General features: G+C 35.8%; 1 protein-coding gene across 1 annotated transcript in view; it reads left to right on the top strand.

Annotated features, from left to right (window-relative positions):
* The window catches only part of spg (dedicator of cytokinesis spg), a 79,200-nt gene that overhangs the window by 54,897 nt on the left and 6,810 nt on the right, over positions 1-17,493 (top strand). Inside the window, exons 4-12 of the mRNA XM_014240872.3 lie at positions 10,683-10,803; positions 10,878-11,121; positions 11,221-11,441; positions 12,039-13,551; positions 13,661-14,481; positions 14,544-14,653; positions 15,788-15,805; positions 16,226-16,432; positions 17,312-17,486. Of these exons, the coding sequence (XP_014096347.3) occupies positions 10,683-10,803; positions 10,878-11,121; positions 11,221-11,441; positions 12,039-13,551; positions 13,661-14,481; positions 14,544-14,653; positions 15,788-15,805; positions 16,226-16,432; positions 17,312-17,486 (3,430 nt within the window). The remainder of the gene's footprint in view (positions 1-10,682; positions 10,804-10,877; positions 11,122-11,220; positions 11,442-12,038; positions 13,552-13,660; positions 14,482-14,543; positions 14,654-15,787; positions 15,806-16,225; positions 16,433-17,311; positions 17,487-17,493) is intronic.

The following is a 17,493-nucleotide window of genomic DNA, read 5'->3' as shown; positions in this document are numbered from 1 at the left end:
GCTGACTTCGACGGCAACAGCAACGGAAACATCGCTGCCTTGCCATACATAATAGCTGATGGCAGTGAGCAGGGTTGCCAAGTATTTTAATTTTGCAAAGGTTGTTTTGCTGCTACATGGTATTATATTTTTTGTTTTATACCCATGAAGTTTATAACGCCCAGAAAGACGTCGGATACCCTCTAAAGTTTATACGTATATGGTACATATAAATGATCAACGTGACAAGCTGAGTCCATTTGGCCATATCCGTCGGACTGTCCGCCTGTATAAACGCGAGCTATTATCTGAGCTGAAACTGTTTTTTTGTCAGAATCGTCGATATCGGGTATAAGCTATAGCTGTCGTACAAACTTGCCGATCAAAATCAAATTATTCTTCCCGAATTTTGTACATATTATTATTCAAGGCAGTGCTATAATTTCCGAACATATAGTTGGGATCGGACCACTATAGCACATGGCTGCCAATGAAACTGATCGATCAAATTCAAGGGAATGATCTCTTTATATATTCTATAAAAAATGCAGCAGTGAAGTTTATTATAGTTTTAATACAGCGGAAGCTAACGGTTTTTCTTGTTTTAATAGTTTTAGTCAAGCTTTCTATAACTCGTGAAAAGTATGTGCGTAATCTCAAAAGGTCGGTTCTACAGTTTCATTCTTAAATAGCGCGATAATTGCTATAAATTTATGTTCGATAATATTATATAATTCTTATTTGGATCTAGAATTTCGAACCTATATTTCCCCAACTAGCATGTATGTATGTATCTTTGTTTATTATAAATTCTTGACAACACAGAACTTGTTTGATCTGTATTAAAATATTTATTTAAACTTTAATAATATTTATTTATAATATTAAAACTTGTATAGTTCAAACATTCTTCTGAATATTATACAATGTATCATCTCCTACTCAAATCTTCCGACAATTTTTTAAAATTAAACTTAAATATAAACGAAGGAGTTTATTGATGTGATTTTCATCCAATATTGTTACTTTAAAACGAATAGTGTTCTTGGGTTCAAAAAAATTTGAAATTTCACTTTCAATTTTATTAAATAATTTAATGGTAGACATTCCCATGCTTTACTATTTTTTTAATCCTTCCTTATTTATATACATATGCTTTATAACTCTTTTTTTTAATATCATGAATTCTAAAAAATTCTATATTAGTAACACATTTCATGAAAAAAATGTATAAACAGTTTATCTTGGCAACCCTGCTTTGTATCTTTTACATACAGCAAGACTCGCTTACCAACGCAGCGCAAACTTAACTCACCCGCTCTCCGTGCGTATTACAGCAGATACTTAAACTGGCATATATTTGTAAGAGCGAGTGTGGCCGAAAAGGTTCGCTGACTCAATGCACTGAGCTCGCTTTTCTCCACATTCAGCGCCATAACCACACAAATAGCAAATCGAGATCAGAGTTAGGAAATGTAAGAGAAATGTGCATTGTTGCGTTTCCTCTATTTCACTCACACCACTAACTAACACATGCGCAGCATTTTTTTTCCATTTTGCACTCCATTTTTATGTGACTCGCAGAAACTGCACAACTTCGTAGCACATGATTAAAGTCATGTTCAACTAAGTGTGTTCGTGCAAGTGCATCTTTATTGTGTAAATGTATGTGTATGTATCTCAGTAATATATTTATACGTAAGTATGTGTGCATAAAGTCGATCCTGGCAATGCATTGCTATTTCTACTTTGTATGTCCCTAAGCTTTTTTCCACTCAACTCGTATGTTTCTACCATCATTTTGTAGTGAGTAGTTTGGTTAGTTAAGTATGTAAATATATATTATCTGTTGCTACCTTAAATTTCGTTGCACATTGCTGATAGAATGTCGAATTTCTACTCAACTTAGCGATATTTTATTTTCATCTTAAATACATTGGGCTTACTTTTTTCCCTTTATACATGTGTACTTGTACTTACGAACATAAATATAATATGTATATTCATAAATTTACAAAGATATGTGTGTAAAGCCGAGCCTGTTACCATTTACCAATGACTCATGAGTGATATCTAAAATATCTTCGTCATTTAAGTGGGTACCACATTTATACATATATACATACATAGCATTTGGTTTATTAAATGCCTAAAATTCTAGTTTTCAAAGAGCAGTTATATTTTTTCACATATAATTTAATGGATTCTGATGCGATTTTCCACTATCAAAATAGTTCACAAGGATAAAGACGGTCTTATATGGACTGAAAAGCCTTTGGCCTGACCAAGACATCGCGCCACTAACAAAAAGATTTTATCCCTGTCTTAGAGCACTAACATTAATTAGAATACTGTCAAAGTTTCATGATATTTCATTCAATCGTTCTCAAGTTATATGTCTCAAAGTAATGCTACATCTGCAATTTTTGTTTACAATTGAAAAAAGTGAGTTTCAGTTAATATAAATGGTCATCATTTCATTCAAGAATTTTTACAGATAAGAAAGGTTTGCATGGATGGTGTCCACCTTACTCTTAAACCAATACAAGTCGATTTTGTTGATCGAATTGTATCTCTTCATATAACATATATAAGTAGGTTTAAGTTATTATTTAATTCAAAATTTTTCATTCCGTTCTGTTTAGTCTGATTATGTTAGAGCCGATTTTAAGACCCTCTCGTCGTTGTGCATACCGAGAACCAAATATTGTGTACTTTTTAAAACATTTGCACAGTTTCTTAAGCTCTCTAGGGAATGTGGCTAAGATACAACTTATAATTCAAAAGAAGTAAACAAGTAGTTGGTCCCAAAGATTTATTAAATTAATTTTCAACTCATATTATTTTTCTTTCTTCGTTATATTTTTACTTTTTACTGAGTTCCTAAACCTTATACTCTGCCTTTTTAACCACTAATAAAAATATTCAAGTTAACCTCACATTTCCCCCTAGTATTAATGAACATTTATAGTCATCGTATGTCGGCCCTTTAGTCACTGGTCGCTTAAATGTAAAGTCATAAAACTTGAAAATACAGATTTCGATTTCACGCATTTTAATGGTAAACTTGGTGAGGTGCAACATACTACTCACGATTTTGCACATACAGTCGCTTATGTATGTACCTACATACATACATATATAGGTAGATATGTATTATGAAAGGAGACCGAACCAGGTCATAAAATGGGTTTGTAGACAATTTCATTTGAGCTGAACTCATTGCCACGATCGGTGCTCTTACTTATATATGTTTTTAAGTGTGTGTGTGTGTGTGTATGGGTGTATATGTTTGTACTTATACTTTAGCAACGCTATATTGTGCCAACTATTAGTAATATTATTTGGTTATTCGGTTGTTGCTATTGACAATCTTGTCTTCTTGTCACTTTTGTATGCCTGTTATTTTTTATTTGGTTTTTGTTGTAGTCGCACCCTTTCTGATACTCCAGACAAGGAGTATTTGTAGGTATATGTATAGTTTTATGGTAACCCAACGGGAAGTCCGTCTGGACAATTATATAGATTCTAATAGAAGATATACATATGCTTGTTGCAAGTGGGTTGAATAACCTGTTGAGATCATATATATGGATAATGGGAAGAAGGAAGGTTAAAGCTCAGGTCTATATACTCTTTTTTCCGTCAATTGTAAAAATTTTCTAACACAATAATGACAGTACAAACTCGTCCAAAAACTGGGTACAAAGTGCAGATCCCAATTATTTCTACAATATTCTTATATTTCGAACATTCAGATTATACCCTATTATAACTAGTTCCGTTTTAGGCTTTTGCGAGTTGGTACGACATTTCGATTGAGAAATTCGTTTGTTAACTGTTTTTCAGCTCACTCCTGAAATTATCGATCTGCATACAAAACAAGAAAGTATGTGAATAACCGATTGATATTATACTTCTTTTTGAATATACGTATAGAGATCTTCTATTCGAAATTTTTCTCTTCACTATTTTTGAGCTTAAGAAAAAGTAAAAATAATTGAGGGCAGCCATAAAGATAGTTGAGAGTTGAAATCGATACAAAACCGTACCCAGTTTTCTTTTTAAAATTGGATCTTCAATTTACCAAGATTGAATTCACAAAGTTTAGACCAGTTAAATATATTTTTTATTTTTATTTTAAAAACTTAAGATCTCTTACATTTAGCGAATCGAATCAATGACGACCTATTTAGTTTATACCAGTTTTTTGTTCGTTTCGACATTCCGCAAAGTAAATATTATAGTTAGTTAATATTTATGGAATTTTTCTTGTATCGAGATTAGATTCGATTCGATTACAGTACAGAATGTCCTACTGGGTTTTTATAGGTTTATGCGAAATGCGGATAACGACAGCGCTGTGACATGCGCGCGACACCGTCAACTAAAGCAGATATCACCGCTTAGAACTTGTCGCCACAGCATTGCTGCTGACATAGAAAGAACGAATTAGTAAACTCGTTAAAGAAATCCGTTGCAGTTGCCATCAAAGGTGCCCATCTCATACATACATACATATACATCTGTACATAGAACAGAGGTCTTGCGTTGAGCCGATAAGCAAATCACATATAGACAGACAAACGCTGGGAAATTAACGCGTCTTGCACATTATTATTTTACGTATTTATAATTTATTTAATTGTCACATTTTATCTTTGTTCATTTGCACTTTACCCATTCCTTTACTTACTTTACTAAGCCAAGGATACGCTTTAAAGAGCCATAGACCTGGTGTTGAACCACGAAATTCGGCGTCATTGAATTCTGTGACATTTTGCATGGAGTTTCACGTTCTATACACACATATGGCTATATACTATATCTCCTAAAATTGATTTGCGGTTATGCATATTTCATGCATTTGACAAAAGTCGAACAGAACTCAAAGGCACACTGCTGACCCGTCTTTTTCTTATCAATGTGTAAATAATGGTAGTTTTCTTATCTAAATTGTTTGCTCAAAATTTCTCAGTTTTAGATATGTACATATATATAAATATACATATATAAACATACTAACATATGCATATGGTATATACATAGTTTTTGTTCAACACTGACATTTTACCCAACTGAGATGTCTAATGTCAACAAAGTATGCTTTCTTCATTAAAAAGACGTCTTCTTTTCATAAAATATTCTTATTTTAATTCGAGTACCTTAAATTTATCTGAAAATAATACACCGTTGTGGCTGCGCTCAATTAAAAGCGACTTAAAGAGTTCATTACTCAAACAGCTACTGTTCAGTTGACCGAGACATGGCGCAAGCAATAAGCATGAATATGTTTATATGTACATATGTATACATACATATGTGTGCATATCTCTGCTATGATCGTTGGCTGATCTCACAGTTCGAGTCCTCGCTTCGCTACTTGTTTTGGCCAAGTCTAATAAATTATCTTATGCCACTTTATGTACCAAAGTTATTGTGTGTGTGGTTGTGTTTGTGTGCGTATGCATGTGTAAGTGTTGCTCTTAGCGTCTTTGGTGTTCTCTGCTTCGCTCTATCGCTCTTTATAGACCCACGCGTAGGCGATAAGTATGAGCAAATGGACTTAATTATTGAGCCATTTTTCAAAATCGAAAACTAGTTTCTATCAAAAAAGTCAACCATTTACTTATGAGTATGGAAATGCACATGAATAACTATTTATTTTTCCAGAGCTGAGTTACCATGCATTCATAAATTATAAAAATTCATTTTCAAATAACATTGTCGAACTCAATGTATGCCGATTTTAAAAAACTTTTTAAACAACAACAAAGGGTCTAAAATATTTGAAATTTAAAGATAAAAGGACTTTGTTTTGCATACTTTTAGGCACTTAGCCTTTACCAGTTTAAAGAATTTTTAGTCAACATTTGAGGGGTAAAAATAGGTTTACCCTCAAATTATATATATATATATATATTATATAGTATACTTTATAAGAAACCCGCAGTGGCAAGGAGTTTCATATTTGGTATAAAGAGGTCATGGTAAGATATTAAGTACTGAACTATTTAGCGCATTTTTGACAAAATGACGGCTCCCAAAAAAAATGTTTTTGAGAAAAAATGTACACTTCATATCATATCATATTCATATCTAAGAATCTCGTGTAAAATTTTCAAAACGATCGGTCTAGCCGTATCGAAGAAATTTTACTAACCGCGTTTCGAGAAAAAACGAGTTTAGAGTTTTGGGAGCCGATTATACTACATAAGTCAAAGAATGCTCACAAATACACTCATATTTTCGAAACTATTTGTCGTTTCAACTTCAAATTTTCAGAGAAAATTTTCGAATATACATATGTATGTACATTTCATATGTATATGTGCAAAAAATCGATATTATGATATTCGAAAGTGGATATAACCCCTTTAGTGAGAAGAACACACTTTTAAAAAAGTTGTAAAGTTCCATAGCTCTTTATATCTCGATTGTGTGGAAATGTCCAACACATCTGTTGGATAGTGAGAGTATAAAAATTAACCTAAATCATGTTAATTATTAAATAAAACGAATAAATATTTCTTTATTTCCGTTACTAAAAGAAGCATTGATTGGTTCAACATGGTAACCCTTTAAACCTATGTTTCCAACACCCAATCATATAACATATACCATATATACATATGTATTTTTTCTGTTGGTAAGAACTGCTAACTGGTATTGTAGCAAGCAATCCAAAGCCTCTTCACGAACACAAATCCATGCACGATCATACAAATTGCCACCGAAGTCGGAGAAATGAAGTTATAACCTGTTGCCACAAATGCTTCTGAATACCTAGACGCTAAGTTGCTCACATAAAAATAATGAGTTACGAATAGCATGCTCGTGTGCCAACCGACTTACATACATACATACATATGTATCATCATCAAGCGAAACCGAGCAGCAATTCTTAAGCGAGTGCTTGCTGAATTGAATTACTCTTGCCACTTTGAGGCGCTCTTAAAAGTGCCTTATGCTCACTTACGCTCATATACTCATTAAAGCTACGATCATGTGAAGTTAGTCGAAGAAACATAAATAAATAAGTAAAAGCGACATAAATGCATTCCACGCCTTTGAAAAATGGTCGGAGCCTCTATATGGTAACGTGATGAATTGCCGGAGATGGTAGCATTAGCCCTCGTACATACATATGTATGTATAGTTACATATGTGTACTACATATGTACATATGTACATACATACTTGCCACTCCTCATCCTCATGCCATTGCCCATTTCTACCTTGTTAGAACCATCAGCGGCAGTGAGAGCTTCACGCCCGCGCAACTCCTCAACAACACTCGTTTCGCTATTGTTATTGTTGGTATACTCATTGTGGTCATCGCGGCCTAAGATATGTATGTGTTCCAACTTATACGAGTGTGTTTGTATGTATGCAACAGGTACGCTTAGCGTTCGCTACCCTCATTGCCGTCGACGTCATCGCGATCATTAGGCCGCTTGTTGGCCATCTCTTTCTCTGCGTAAGCCAGGTAGACGACGTAAGCGTAGAACGGCAGCCGACTGTGTAGCACAACAGCGACAGCGAGCCTGCTTCTGCTGCTGCTGTATGCAAGCGTTTAGGCGGCCACTGCCGATCGCGTTTTCGTTCCGCTTGAGCATTAACGACTGCGTGGTAGTGGTAGTTGGCCAGCAACTACAGCACACCACAACAATCGGCCGATATGATTGTACCAAAAATTTATCATCAGCGAATTCTCCTTTGCTGTTGCTGTGGAATGTTGTCGTCTTGTGGCCGCTTATGAAGCATTGTTGACTCAGTATTTCAATATTTGATTTGGTAGTTGTGATTTACTTCGAAATAAATATATTTGACGTAGTATCCACCGAATGTTGATTACTTTTCGTTGAACTTGAGTCAACTAACGTAATTTTTTTTATGCAATATCAAAGTTGGTGATATGTACATACATATCTATGTCTGCTTAATAACTTTTTTTTGTGAAATTGTCAAAACTGTTAAACCTTATTCTACAAAATTTTTTATTTTCATGTATTTATTTTCAAATGCAGCTAAAAAAGAAAGAAAAATAGTTTCAACAACTCTTTCAAATTGAAGATATCTCAGCAGTTCCACAAAATGTTTTCCGAATCCAAATAACAACTTATTTTTATAAATTCTTAGTGTAAGTCATAAATATTTCTATGAATAAAACTTAAAGATACTCACCGAACTCAGAGCGCTCCTTTCAATTTCCTAGGTCTCGTCGCCAACTCATAAAATACAGAACATTACTCAATACCATTCCATTCATTCAATTTCGCTATTAAAGACACTTGAGATACTCTCATCTTAAGAGTTTTCAATCAAAAACACACCAAGGTTTTTTTGGCTGACTTTGGCTCTTTCGTTTCGGTACATATTATATCGACTGAGTCAGCAAGAGATCGATTTGATTCCAAAATCAAAAAAGCTTCGTAATCAATCTCATATTATTTTTAGAAGACACATACTGAGGAACACACATCAGGCACTTATTAACTTTGAAGACTGCTGCCTAGATAGCCTTAGGTCACATTAAAATCGAGCTCTTGAAATTAGACTTGACTGGGGTGTAAACTGCTTATACAGTTAGTCACATCTGGGAAGAACAAAAATGTTAGAAGGTGACCCCTAATCCTATGTACATATCCTATAAACTACGTGAGTTATGTCAACCAGTTCCGGTGGAACCATGCATTTACCACTAAAATTACTACTTGACCGATATTAACCTAAATTGGTTCTTAGTATTCCAACTTCACTCTGTTAATGCAAGTTGGAAGTGGGCACAATCGGATGACAATCAAGTCCACTTTCACAGTACTTATCTGCTTATTTGCTTTTACAATAAATAAATGAGGTGTCAACAAAGATATCGAAATAAATCTTAGCAGAAATAGTGTTCACGGCATAAGACAACATCATTTTTTGAAATTTTTTATTTGCACTCACTGACTGACACGACCCGTACTTCTATCAAATCCCCATTTTCCAATTAGTGTAAAATTTTCAATCAAATCACCCGTGATTGATTCCACTACATACCCAGATATTAAATTTGGAGATATGTGATTTCACAAAAATGTGAACGGTGCCACGCCCATCGTCCAATTATGACACCTGCTCCTATAAAACTATCTTGTGCCATCCTAGATGTAAAATTTAATGTCTTTGACTCATTTAATTAAGGATTTATCGCACTTTTAGTAGTTTTTAAGAAAACCTAATGGGGAGTGGGCGTGGTTATGAGTCGATTTCGCCTATTTTCACGCTGGCGCAACAGATGTCGAAATGATTTGTCCCGTTCAAATTTGGGCGATATAGCTTGAATGGCTTGGTAGATACGGACGGACAGACTGTCACTCGGAATTCAACTCGTCTCGTCATCCTGATCATTCATATAAATATATAACTCCATATTTATCTCGGTTAGTTTTAGGTGATACACACAACAGTTATGTGAACAAAACAATTATACTTTGTAGCCACTTCTTGTAAGAATTTAAATATTTTATAAAGAAACTGTACCCAAATTTAACAAAAAAAAACTCTTTTGGAAAAGTGCAAAAACACATTAAGCCGCCGTGTGATTCCAACATGCCTATAACGGACGTGAGAGCTAATAAGAGAACTGCCCAAAGAACGATTTTAGGTTGCCAATTTTGACTGAAACCGCTTTGCCAATTAAGACTTCTAGTTGGGAAATTAAAAAGATCATAAATAAATGATTCCAAAAAAGTCGCCAGGATATGATAAAATTATTTGAAAACGCTGATGGAGCTACCAAATATTGCTATAGTAATGCTCTCCTTGCAATTTTCAGTTTCGGATATTATGCAATTTTATGGAAAAAATCGGCGATCATTAAGATAGATAAATCAGGGAAAGACTTAACACAAGCGTCTTCTTACAGACCAATAAGTCTCCTACATTGTCTTTCCAAAATATTTGAAAAAGTGTTACTATCAAAGATTTCCTATTGCATTTTATAAAATATAATATATATGTATATATATATATTGCGTCCGATAAAGTCTGCTTTACCTCAGGGGGGTGTGCTGGGCCCAACACTATATATTTTATATACAGCAGATATTCTAACTTGTAATAATGTATTGTCATCAACTTTTGCGGATGATACAACCATAGTATGCCGTAATAAATGTTCCATCAGAGCGTCAAGGGTACTAAAAGAGCATTTAGCTTTGGTCGCAGAATGGTTATCCAACTGGCGAATAATTCAAAATTAACAAAAGTGTAAGCATGTTCATTCTCACTAAGACAACTAAAGGTTCCAGTCAAAAATTATCAGAGCGATAACGGGTTCACCATGGTACATTCGAAATAAAAACATTCACAAAGATCTTAGTATTCCTCTGATAAAGAAGAAAGTAGCGGATAGGAGAAAGAAATACAAGCTTAAACTCTGGGAAGTCCAAATCCATTAGCTAATGCCTTGCTACAATCTTGTCTCAAAAAACACGTTTGAAAAGAAGAGATCTACCAGCCTTATAATACGTTGATTAGTAAAAAGGCTCAACCACACTTTGAGCTTGTTTAGTTTTAAATAGATTTAAGATTTTATTACTTATTGTTAGGCTATAAACAATAGCAGTTTCAATAAATAAAGGAATGTTAAAAATAAAAAAAGATTATGCAGAAAAGTATAAAAAAACTAAATCGATAACTTTTCTTACTTTTAGAAAACTCGGCTTGGATCAAGTACCACGTATCGGCCCACTAGCTGTTGATCCGCACAACATCGGAATTGTAGGCCTGTACAATGTGCATGTATCTAGCGCAGACAATGCCAAAGCATCTTCGGTAAGTAGAATTTAATGGAAAATTAACAACAGCATACTAAAAATATAATTCCTTTCCTACAACTTCCCCTGCAGAGCCGCGGTACGTTGCGTCGCAAAGTTCAACGCAAAATACTCACACACCATTTATACTTTTGTATGCGTGATTTTGGCCACCGTATCGGCGGCGACGATGCTGAGGTATATTTCTACTTATACGATGCCAATCCGATGCGCATGCGTGCGCTGTCAGAACGATTTTTGGTTAAAATCTCCAAAGACGGTTTTTCAAATTACATAGAAAAATTGCATAGCAATTGTACAGTGTTCACGGATTTGGGTAGGTTTTAAAAAAATAATACTATATCAATGAGAAAACTGCTGAACTACGGAGTTAAGCAAACCAATTATTAACATATTTTCCCGTACTTTCTTCCAGGTGCTGTCGATTTAAATGAAGACCTACATTTAGTGGCTGTGGTAATGCGTGTGGGTAAAATTAATCCCTCGGAAACGGGCAAAAAAGTGGAAAAAAATAATAGCATCTGTTGCACGGGTCCAACCTATCGTAGGCCATTTGGTGTGGGTGTGTTGCCGCTAAATGATATAACACATTATGATAGCTCTATTGAGTCGCAGGAAAAAGAGTATAACTTTAAGGTGGGTCGTTAAAAAATATGAGTTGAGAAATGTGATAATGAGGCAGCTTATTCAATAATATATACGATTTTTTACCATAATAGTGTTAGAGATAGTCACAGAATTATTTGCAAACAGTAGAAATTATCGGCTGATCCAATATTATCAAATATTTGTACCTATTAAATCGGGGAAATACATGTTTTCTCATCCGAAAATAAAAACTAAATGCTCCATTTTATACATCAAAGATTACGAGATGACGCCATCTTTTCAGATAAACTAGAATTTATCTTTATTATTGATATGATAGTGGCAACCATTAAACAAATCTTGGTATTTTAATTTGATTATATATACGATGGCGATCCGATAAGTACTTAGTTTCAACCAGTCTCCATTTAGCTCGATATACTTAACCCAGCGACGATCCAAATTCTTGAGATACCTATTGTATCAGCTATCTCGCGCAATTTCTCTTTCAAAAGAGCTATTGGCTGGTGAGTCTAGATGATTATCGGACTGCCCTCGTATTACCTAACAGTTTTTGTTTGTTAAATACCCATATATTTTTATTACTAACCATTTTTTACCACCCTTGTCTCCAAACCAATTTAGATTTACCAATGCGATGAAAAAGACTTCCATCAACTACACGAATTAATCATTAAGAAATCAACTGGCAAATTCTCGCCAATAACCTCAGGCAATCAAAATACACAGGGTATCGTAGTTTCGCTGAAGCTATTGCACGGCGGACTCGGACAGGCGCGCCAAGAGCAACCGTTACTCTTTCAAGGCACGACAATCACGCGAAAAATGGGCTTTCCCGATGTCATCATGCCCGGCGATGTGCGTAACGATCTCTTTATCACGTTGGAACGTGCCGAGTTCGAACGTGGCGGCAAAAATACCGCTAAAAATATACTAACTACCGTGGTTGTGCTCGACACGGCTGGTAATATTTTAACGGAATGTTTGTGGGGCGCTTCGGGCATGGATTCACAGAGCTACTACAAATCTATGATATTGTATCATCAGAACTCACCATGTTGGAATGAAATGTTACGCCTGAGTGTACCCATCGATAAGTTCTCCGCCGCGCATGTGCGTTTCGAGTTCCGTCATTGTTCTACACGCGATAAATCGGATCCGAAACTCTTCGGTTTCAGCTTTGCGCGGCTTATGGATCCCAGTGGTGCGACACTCACCGATGGTCAACACGAGCTGTACGTCTACAAGTGTGAGGATTTGGCCAAATTGCATGCTGGTAATTATCTCAAATTGCCAAGCAAACCGAAGGATCCACACGCTAAAGTGGATTGCAGCTCCATATTCCATCGTAGTTCAAAGGAAATTTTTGTCATTAAATCACTTTTATGCTCGACGAAACTCACGCAGAACGCCGATCTACTGTCACTACTGCAATGGCGTACAAATCCCGAGACGATACAAGACTCACTAACGGGTGTGTTGCGTTTGAACGACGAGGAGCTGGTTAAATTCCTGCAAGATGTGCTCGATGCACTATTCGCCATGTTCTCCAATGAGGAGGGAAACAGCACCGAGCATTCGGGTCTGGTCTTCCATGTGCTCGTCAGCATTTTTAGCGTGTTGCAAAGCAACAAATTCCAACATTTTCGTCCCGTTATGAATGCTTACATCGAGAATCACTTCGCTGCCGCGCTCGTCTACAAGGGTTTGATTACTTCGGTTGAGCATATGGCTGTGTTTATGACCAAGGCCGAACATCCCGATCCATTCCAGAAATGCTTTAGTTCGCTAGAATATATTTTCAAATTGCTTATACAATCACGCAAATTATTTGCACGCGCTACCGGTGGCCAGTACGAGGACTCATTCCGCAGAGATTTGCACTCGCTTTTTACGGCGCTCAACGGTATGCTGGCAGTGCCATCCTACGATGTCATCATACCAACACAAGAGGCGCTGCTGAACTCTACCGGTGTGGTACTGGAGCAGTTGAAGGACACATTGCCCGCGCCGGAGTTAGGTATGTTGGCGCGCAATATGCTGGACGCCATACCCAGAGATGCGCCGGTACGTTTGGTACAGGCGAAACTAAACGCCGTTAAGGATCTGGTGTCTGGTGAGCTGTTTCACGAAGATGGTGAGTCGTGGAGCTCGGTATATAGAGCTTTTAATATTAAAAAAATATTTTAGCTTCTATTTCTTCCGAACTTTTCAACTAATTTTCCACTGTCTTCCACTTCTGCTAGACTCACGTACTGTCGTTCTCTCTGTTGCCTGCAAACACCTGCGCATGCACTTGGGTCGTCGCGATGAGCTACGCCTGTGCGCCGAAATAATATCGGAAATTCTCAATCACCTCTACGACTTGCAGCGTCAGCAGCGTGAAAAAGTCACAAACACTTTGCAACATGATCTGGATTCGCTGTGTAAAAACATTCTTGGCATACTCATAAAAACCATAAGCATAATGATGGAAGGTGCCAATACAGTGCTACCACAATTGGTCGCTTGCCTGCTGGGTCTGCTGCAGTTACTCGATGAAACACATTACAAGCACTACTGGGACGAGTTGAGTCCCAACAAGGATCCACGTGATTTGAAAGATTTTCTCAGCAAGTCTCTACTGGTCTTCGAGGAGCTGCTTTCACAGGATTGGCAAGTATTCCCAACCGATTGGTTGATCATGAAATTGGCTTGCAACGATGTGCTGCGCAAGGCCTTGGAGGAATTCGCCAAACCATTGGTTTATCGTTTTCTTGGTCCGCAATCCTTTGATTCACCACTTTGGTGGTCTTACTTTAGTTTGGCGGTAACATTTCTAACACAACCCTCACTGCAATTGGAAAAATATCGTGAACCGAAACGTAGAAAGATTTTGAATACTCATGGTGATATGCGCGTTCTAATGGGCTTCCAGATACTAAGCATGTGGTCACAGCTGGGCGAACAGAAATTACACTTCATCCCTTCAATGGTTGGACCGTTCTTGGAGGTCACGCTCGTACCAGAGCAGGCGTTGAGAAAGGCGACCCTCACGGTGTTCTACGATATGATGCAGTGCGAACAAGTAAAAATTTATTGGTTTGTAGAGATACAAAGCGTAAATATTACATTCATATTGTTTTTCAGAGCGCACGTGGTTCCTTTCGCTTAGTGGAAAGCGAACTTATCGATAAGTTGGATCTGCTCATCAGTGAAAATAAAGGCGATGATGAGTATCGCGAACTTTTTAGTACAATGTAAGCTCTCTAAAAAGAAAATTACAGAAAAAAACTTGTTTCAACTAGCATGCGCTATAGGCTGGAGTAAAAAAGCGTAGTTTTATACCCCACAATATGGTACAACCAATTTTCTTTACCTAACCGTGGTTTCTAGCACCTTAAAACAATGCAATAATAAATAATACATTAATAATTTTCGGAAGGTATCTCTGTCCAACCACCCTCCTAAAAATTCCGATATGTTGGTGAAGCTCGGTCCATAATGTGAAAGTGCGATAACTCTCAAACGAAAGAAGTCAAAAACACTAATGACTCGATCTGAACAGTTACATCGGAGATTGCACCGTTGCTTGAAACAATAACCCATACTAAATTTGATTAAGATATCTCGTCAGATGAAAAACTTTAGATACAAGCTCTTGATTCCGATCGTTCAATTTTTATGGTAACTATATGCTATAGTGGTCCGATATCGCCGATTCCGACAAACGAACAGCTTCTTGGAGAGAAAAGGACGTTCTAATTAGTATCTCAAAAACTGAGGGAATAGTTCGCATATATACAGACAGAGAGACGGACATATCTAAATCGAATCAGTTCGGCATGCTAATCATTTCTATATACAACGACGTCAACGACGTTTCCGTTATGTATTACAAACTTCGTGTCAAACTTAATTTACCCTGTTCAGGGTACAAATATCGGTAATTTTGCAAGATAATTATGACACTAAGTGCTCTATTCTCTTGATCTCGAAATGTTTTAGAGATTATTTTGTCTCTTACAATTTAACCTTAAAAATAGTCAGTTGATCAAAAACTTCATACTAAACCTTTGGTTTTCAACTTTTAACTATGTTAATATCGAGAATTCTGTGTATAACAAGTCCTGTACCCATTAGACTTTCACTCCAGCCTATTTTGCGCCGTTAAACTTTTTATATCGATGTTTGTATATGTATGTGTTTGTGTTTGTTTTTCAATTCTTCAGTTGTCCCTTTAAAACAAATTGTATATACGTAAATATATGCATATTTTATACTAATCATTATCATGTTAAATGTCTGTCCATCGCCTACAAATCGCCTATTAAAAAAAACATGTTAACAATGCATACAATTAATTAACTTAAAATGCAACCAACCCAACGAAGGGAACATCTAAGCTTGGTGTAAGTGAAAAATATCAACTCATATGCTGTCATCATTTTCTTTTGTTGTTGTAGTATACCTATTCTTTATGATTTGCTAACATTTCATTGTAAAATTCTATCATAAAATTATGTAAAGTATTTAATTCAACACAACTAAACGAGCGATAGCAAAAATTAAATTATTGATTTTGAGAATTAACCGTGCAATTATAATGTTAATGGTCGAATATATATGTATGTGGCTTGCTGATAAATTTTCATTAATAAAAAATTAGTTATTAATATATATCTTTTATTTTGTCGACTAATTTTTTTTTTAGAATTTAACAAATTTACATTTCCTAAGTAATATTTATTTTAACTATTTTTTTTTGTTTTATTTTCAAAAATCTCTATTTATCTTTAAAAAATAATGGTTTCCAAAATCACCCAATTTAGTTTACTTGAGAAAGTGCAATCGGAGAATCCCAATTGGAAAGACTCGGGCATTGCTTTCATAGCATCTGTGACGCGTTTATTGGAACGCCTGTTGGATTATCGCAGCGTTATGCAGGGTGAGGAAAATCGTGACAAGCGCATGTCTTGCACCGTAAACTTATTGAATTTCTATAAAAATGAAATCAATCGGAAAGAAATGTATTTAAGGTAAGTAAAAGGAAGATTAAATTTTCCACTACTCTCGTCATTTTTGTTATGCCATTTAATTGTACTAACCGGGAGCAAGAGTTTCACAACATAGGAGATGAAATAAATTTCAAATTTTCAAGAGTGTAGATATATTGTTCGCGTAAGCTTCTTACTGTATATTATACCATACCTCTGCTATCCGTACTCCTCTATTCAATGTCAGCCATCCAAAGTTTAAAGTTGTTGAAAATTTGTTTGGTCAGTGAAAGTGTATGAGGTGTTTATTTTTTCAGTAAAATGAAGTAATTCGCTTATAAATTTAGAAATTCTGCTATAAATTTCTAAATCGCTTGACATTCTCATCCTTCAGTTTGAAAATGGACGCGGTTGGCCACGCCTACTTCCCATAAAACACAATATTAGATTGCATGAAATCCGTTCACTTTGCAATATACTCCTATACATAAATCAAGCACCAATGAAGATGTCATAATAAAACTTTGAACTATAAATTTTCAAGCTCCCAAATCCCGAATATGAGAAACTCAGTGCATGTAGGTGACCTTGTAAAAAAATATGGGTCAATATGTAAGAATATCTGAATGAAATTAAGTGGACTTCTTTTCCTGACAGAATGTGATGTAGTGCTAAACGTAGTCAAAATCTGTTAATATAACCGATCTATACCCGATATATTGATTTTCGACTCTTCGTTTCACTTTATACCGAATTTATCGTTTAATACAAGTATGTGCGACATTTTGATAAAATTATTAAGTGGGCATGTTTTCTTGACCATGATGTAGTTTAGCGTCAAGTATGAAATAAATTATTATGTACTGACTTGGTCCAGCCAACAACCTTATACGAAATCATGATTGATTTTTTTTTTTGCAGATATATCTACAAACTGCACGATTTGCACTTGCAAGCCGAAAACTATACCGAAGCCGGCTACACGCTCAAACTCTATGCTAATATGCTCAGTTGGGATCGGGAATCACTCTGCTTTGCGCCATGCGATAACACTGGTCAACCAGAGTGGCAGCGCAAAGAGCGGCTTTATCATGAGGTAAAGT

Source organism: Bactrocera oleae, chromosome 2, assembly GCF_042242935.1.
Source record: "Bactrocera oleae isolate idBacOlea1 chromosome 2, idBacOlea1, whole genome shotgun sequence".
In the NCBI taxonomy this organism is placed as follows: domain Eukaryota; kingdom Metazoa; phylum Arthropoda; class Insecta; order Diptera; family Tephritidae; genus Bactrocera; species Bactrocera oleae.
Note: the sequence above shows the minus strand (reverse complement) of the source record. Positions and strands in the feature narration are given on the sequence as shown.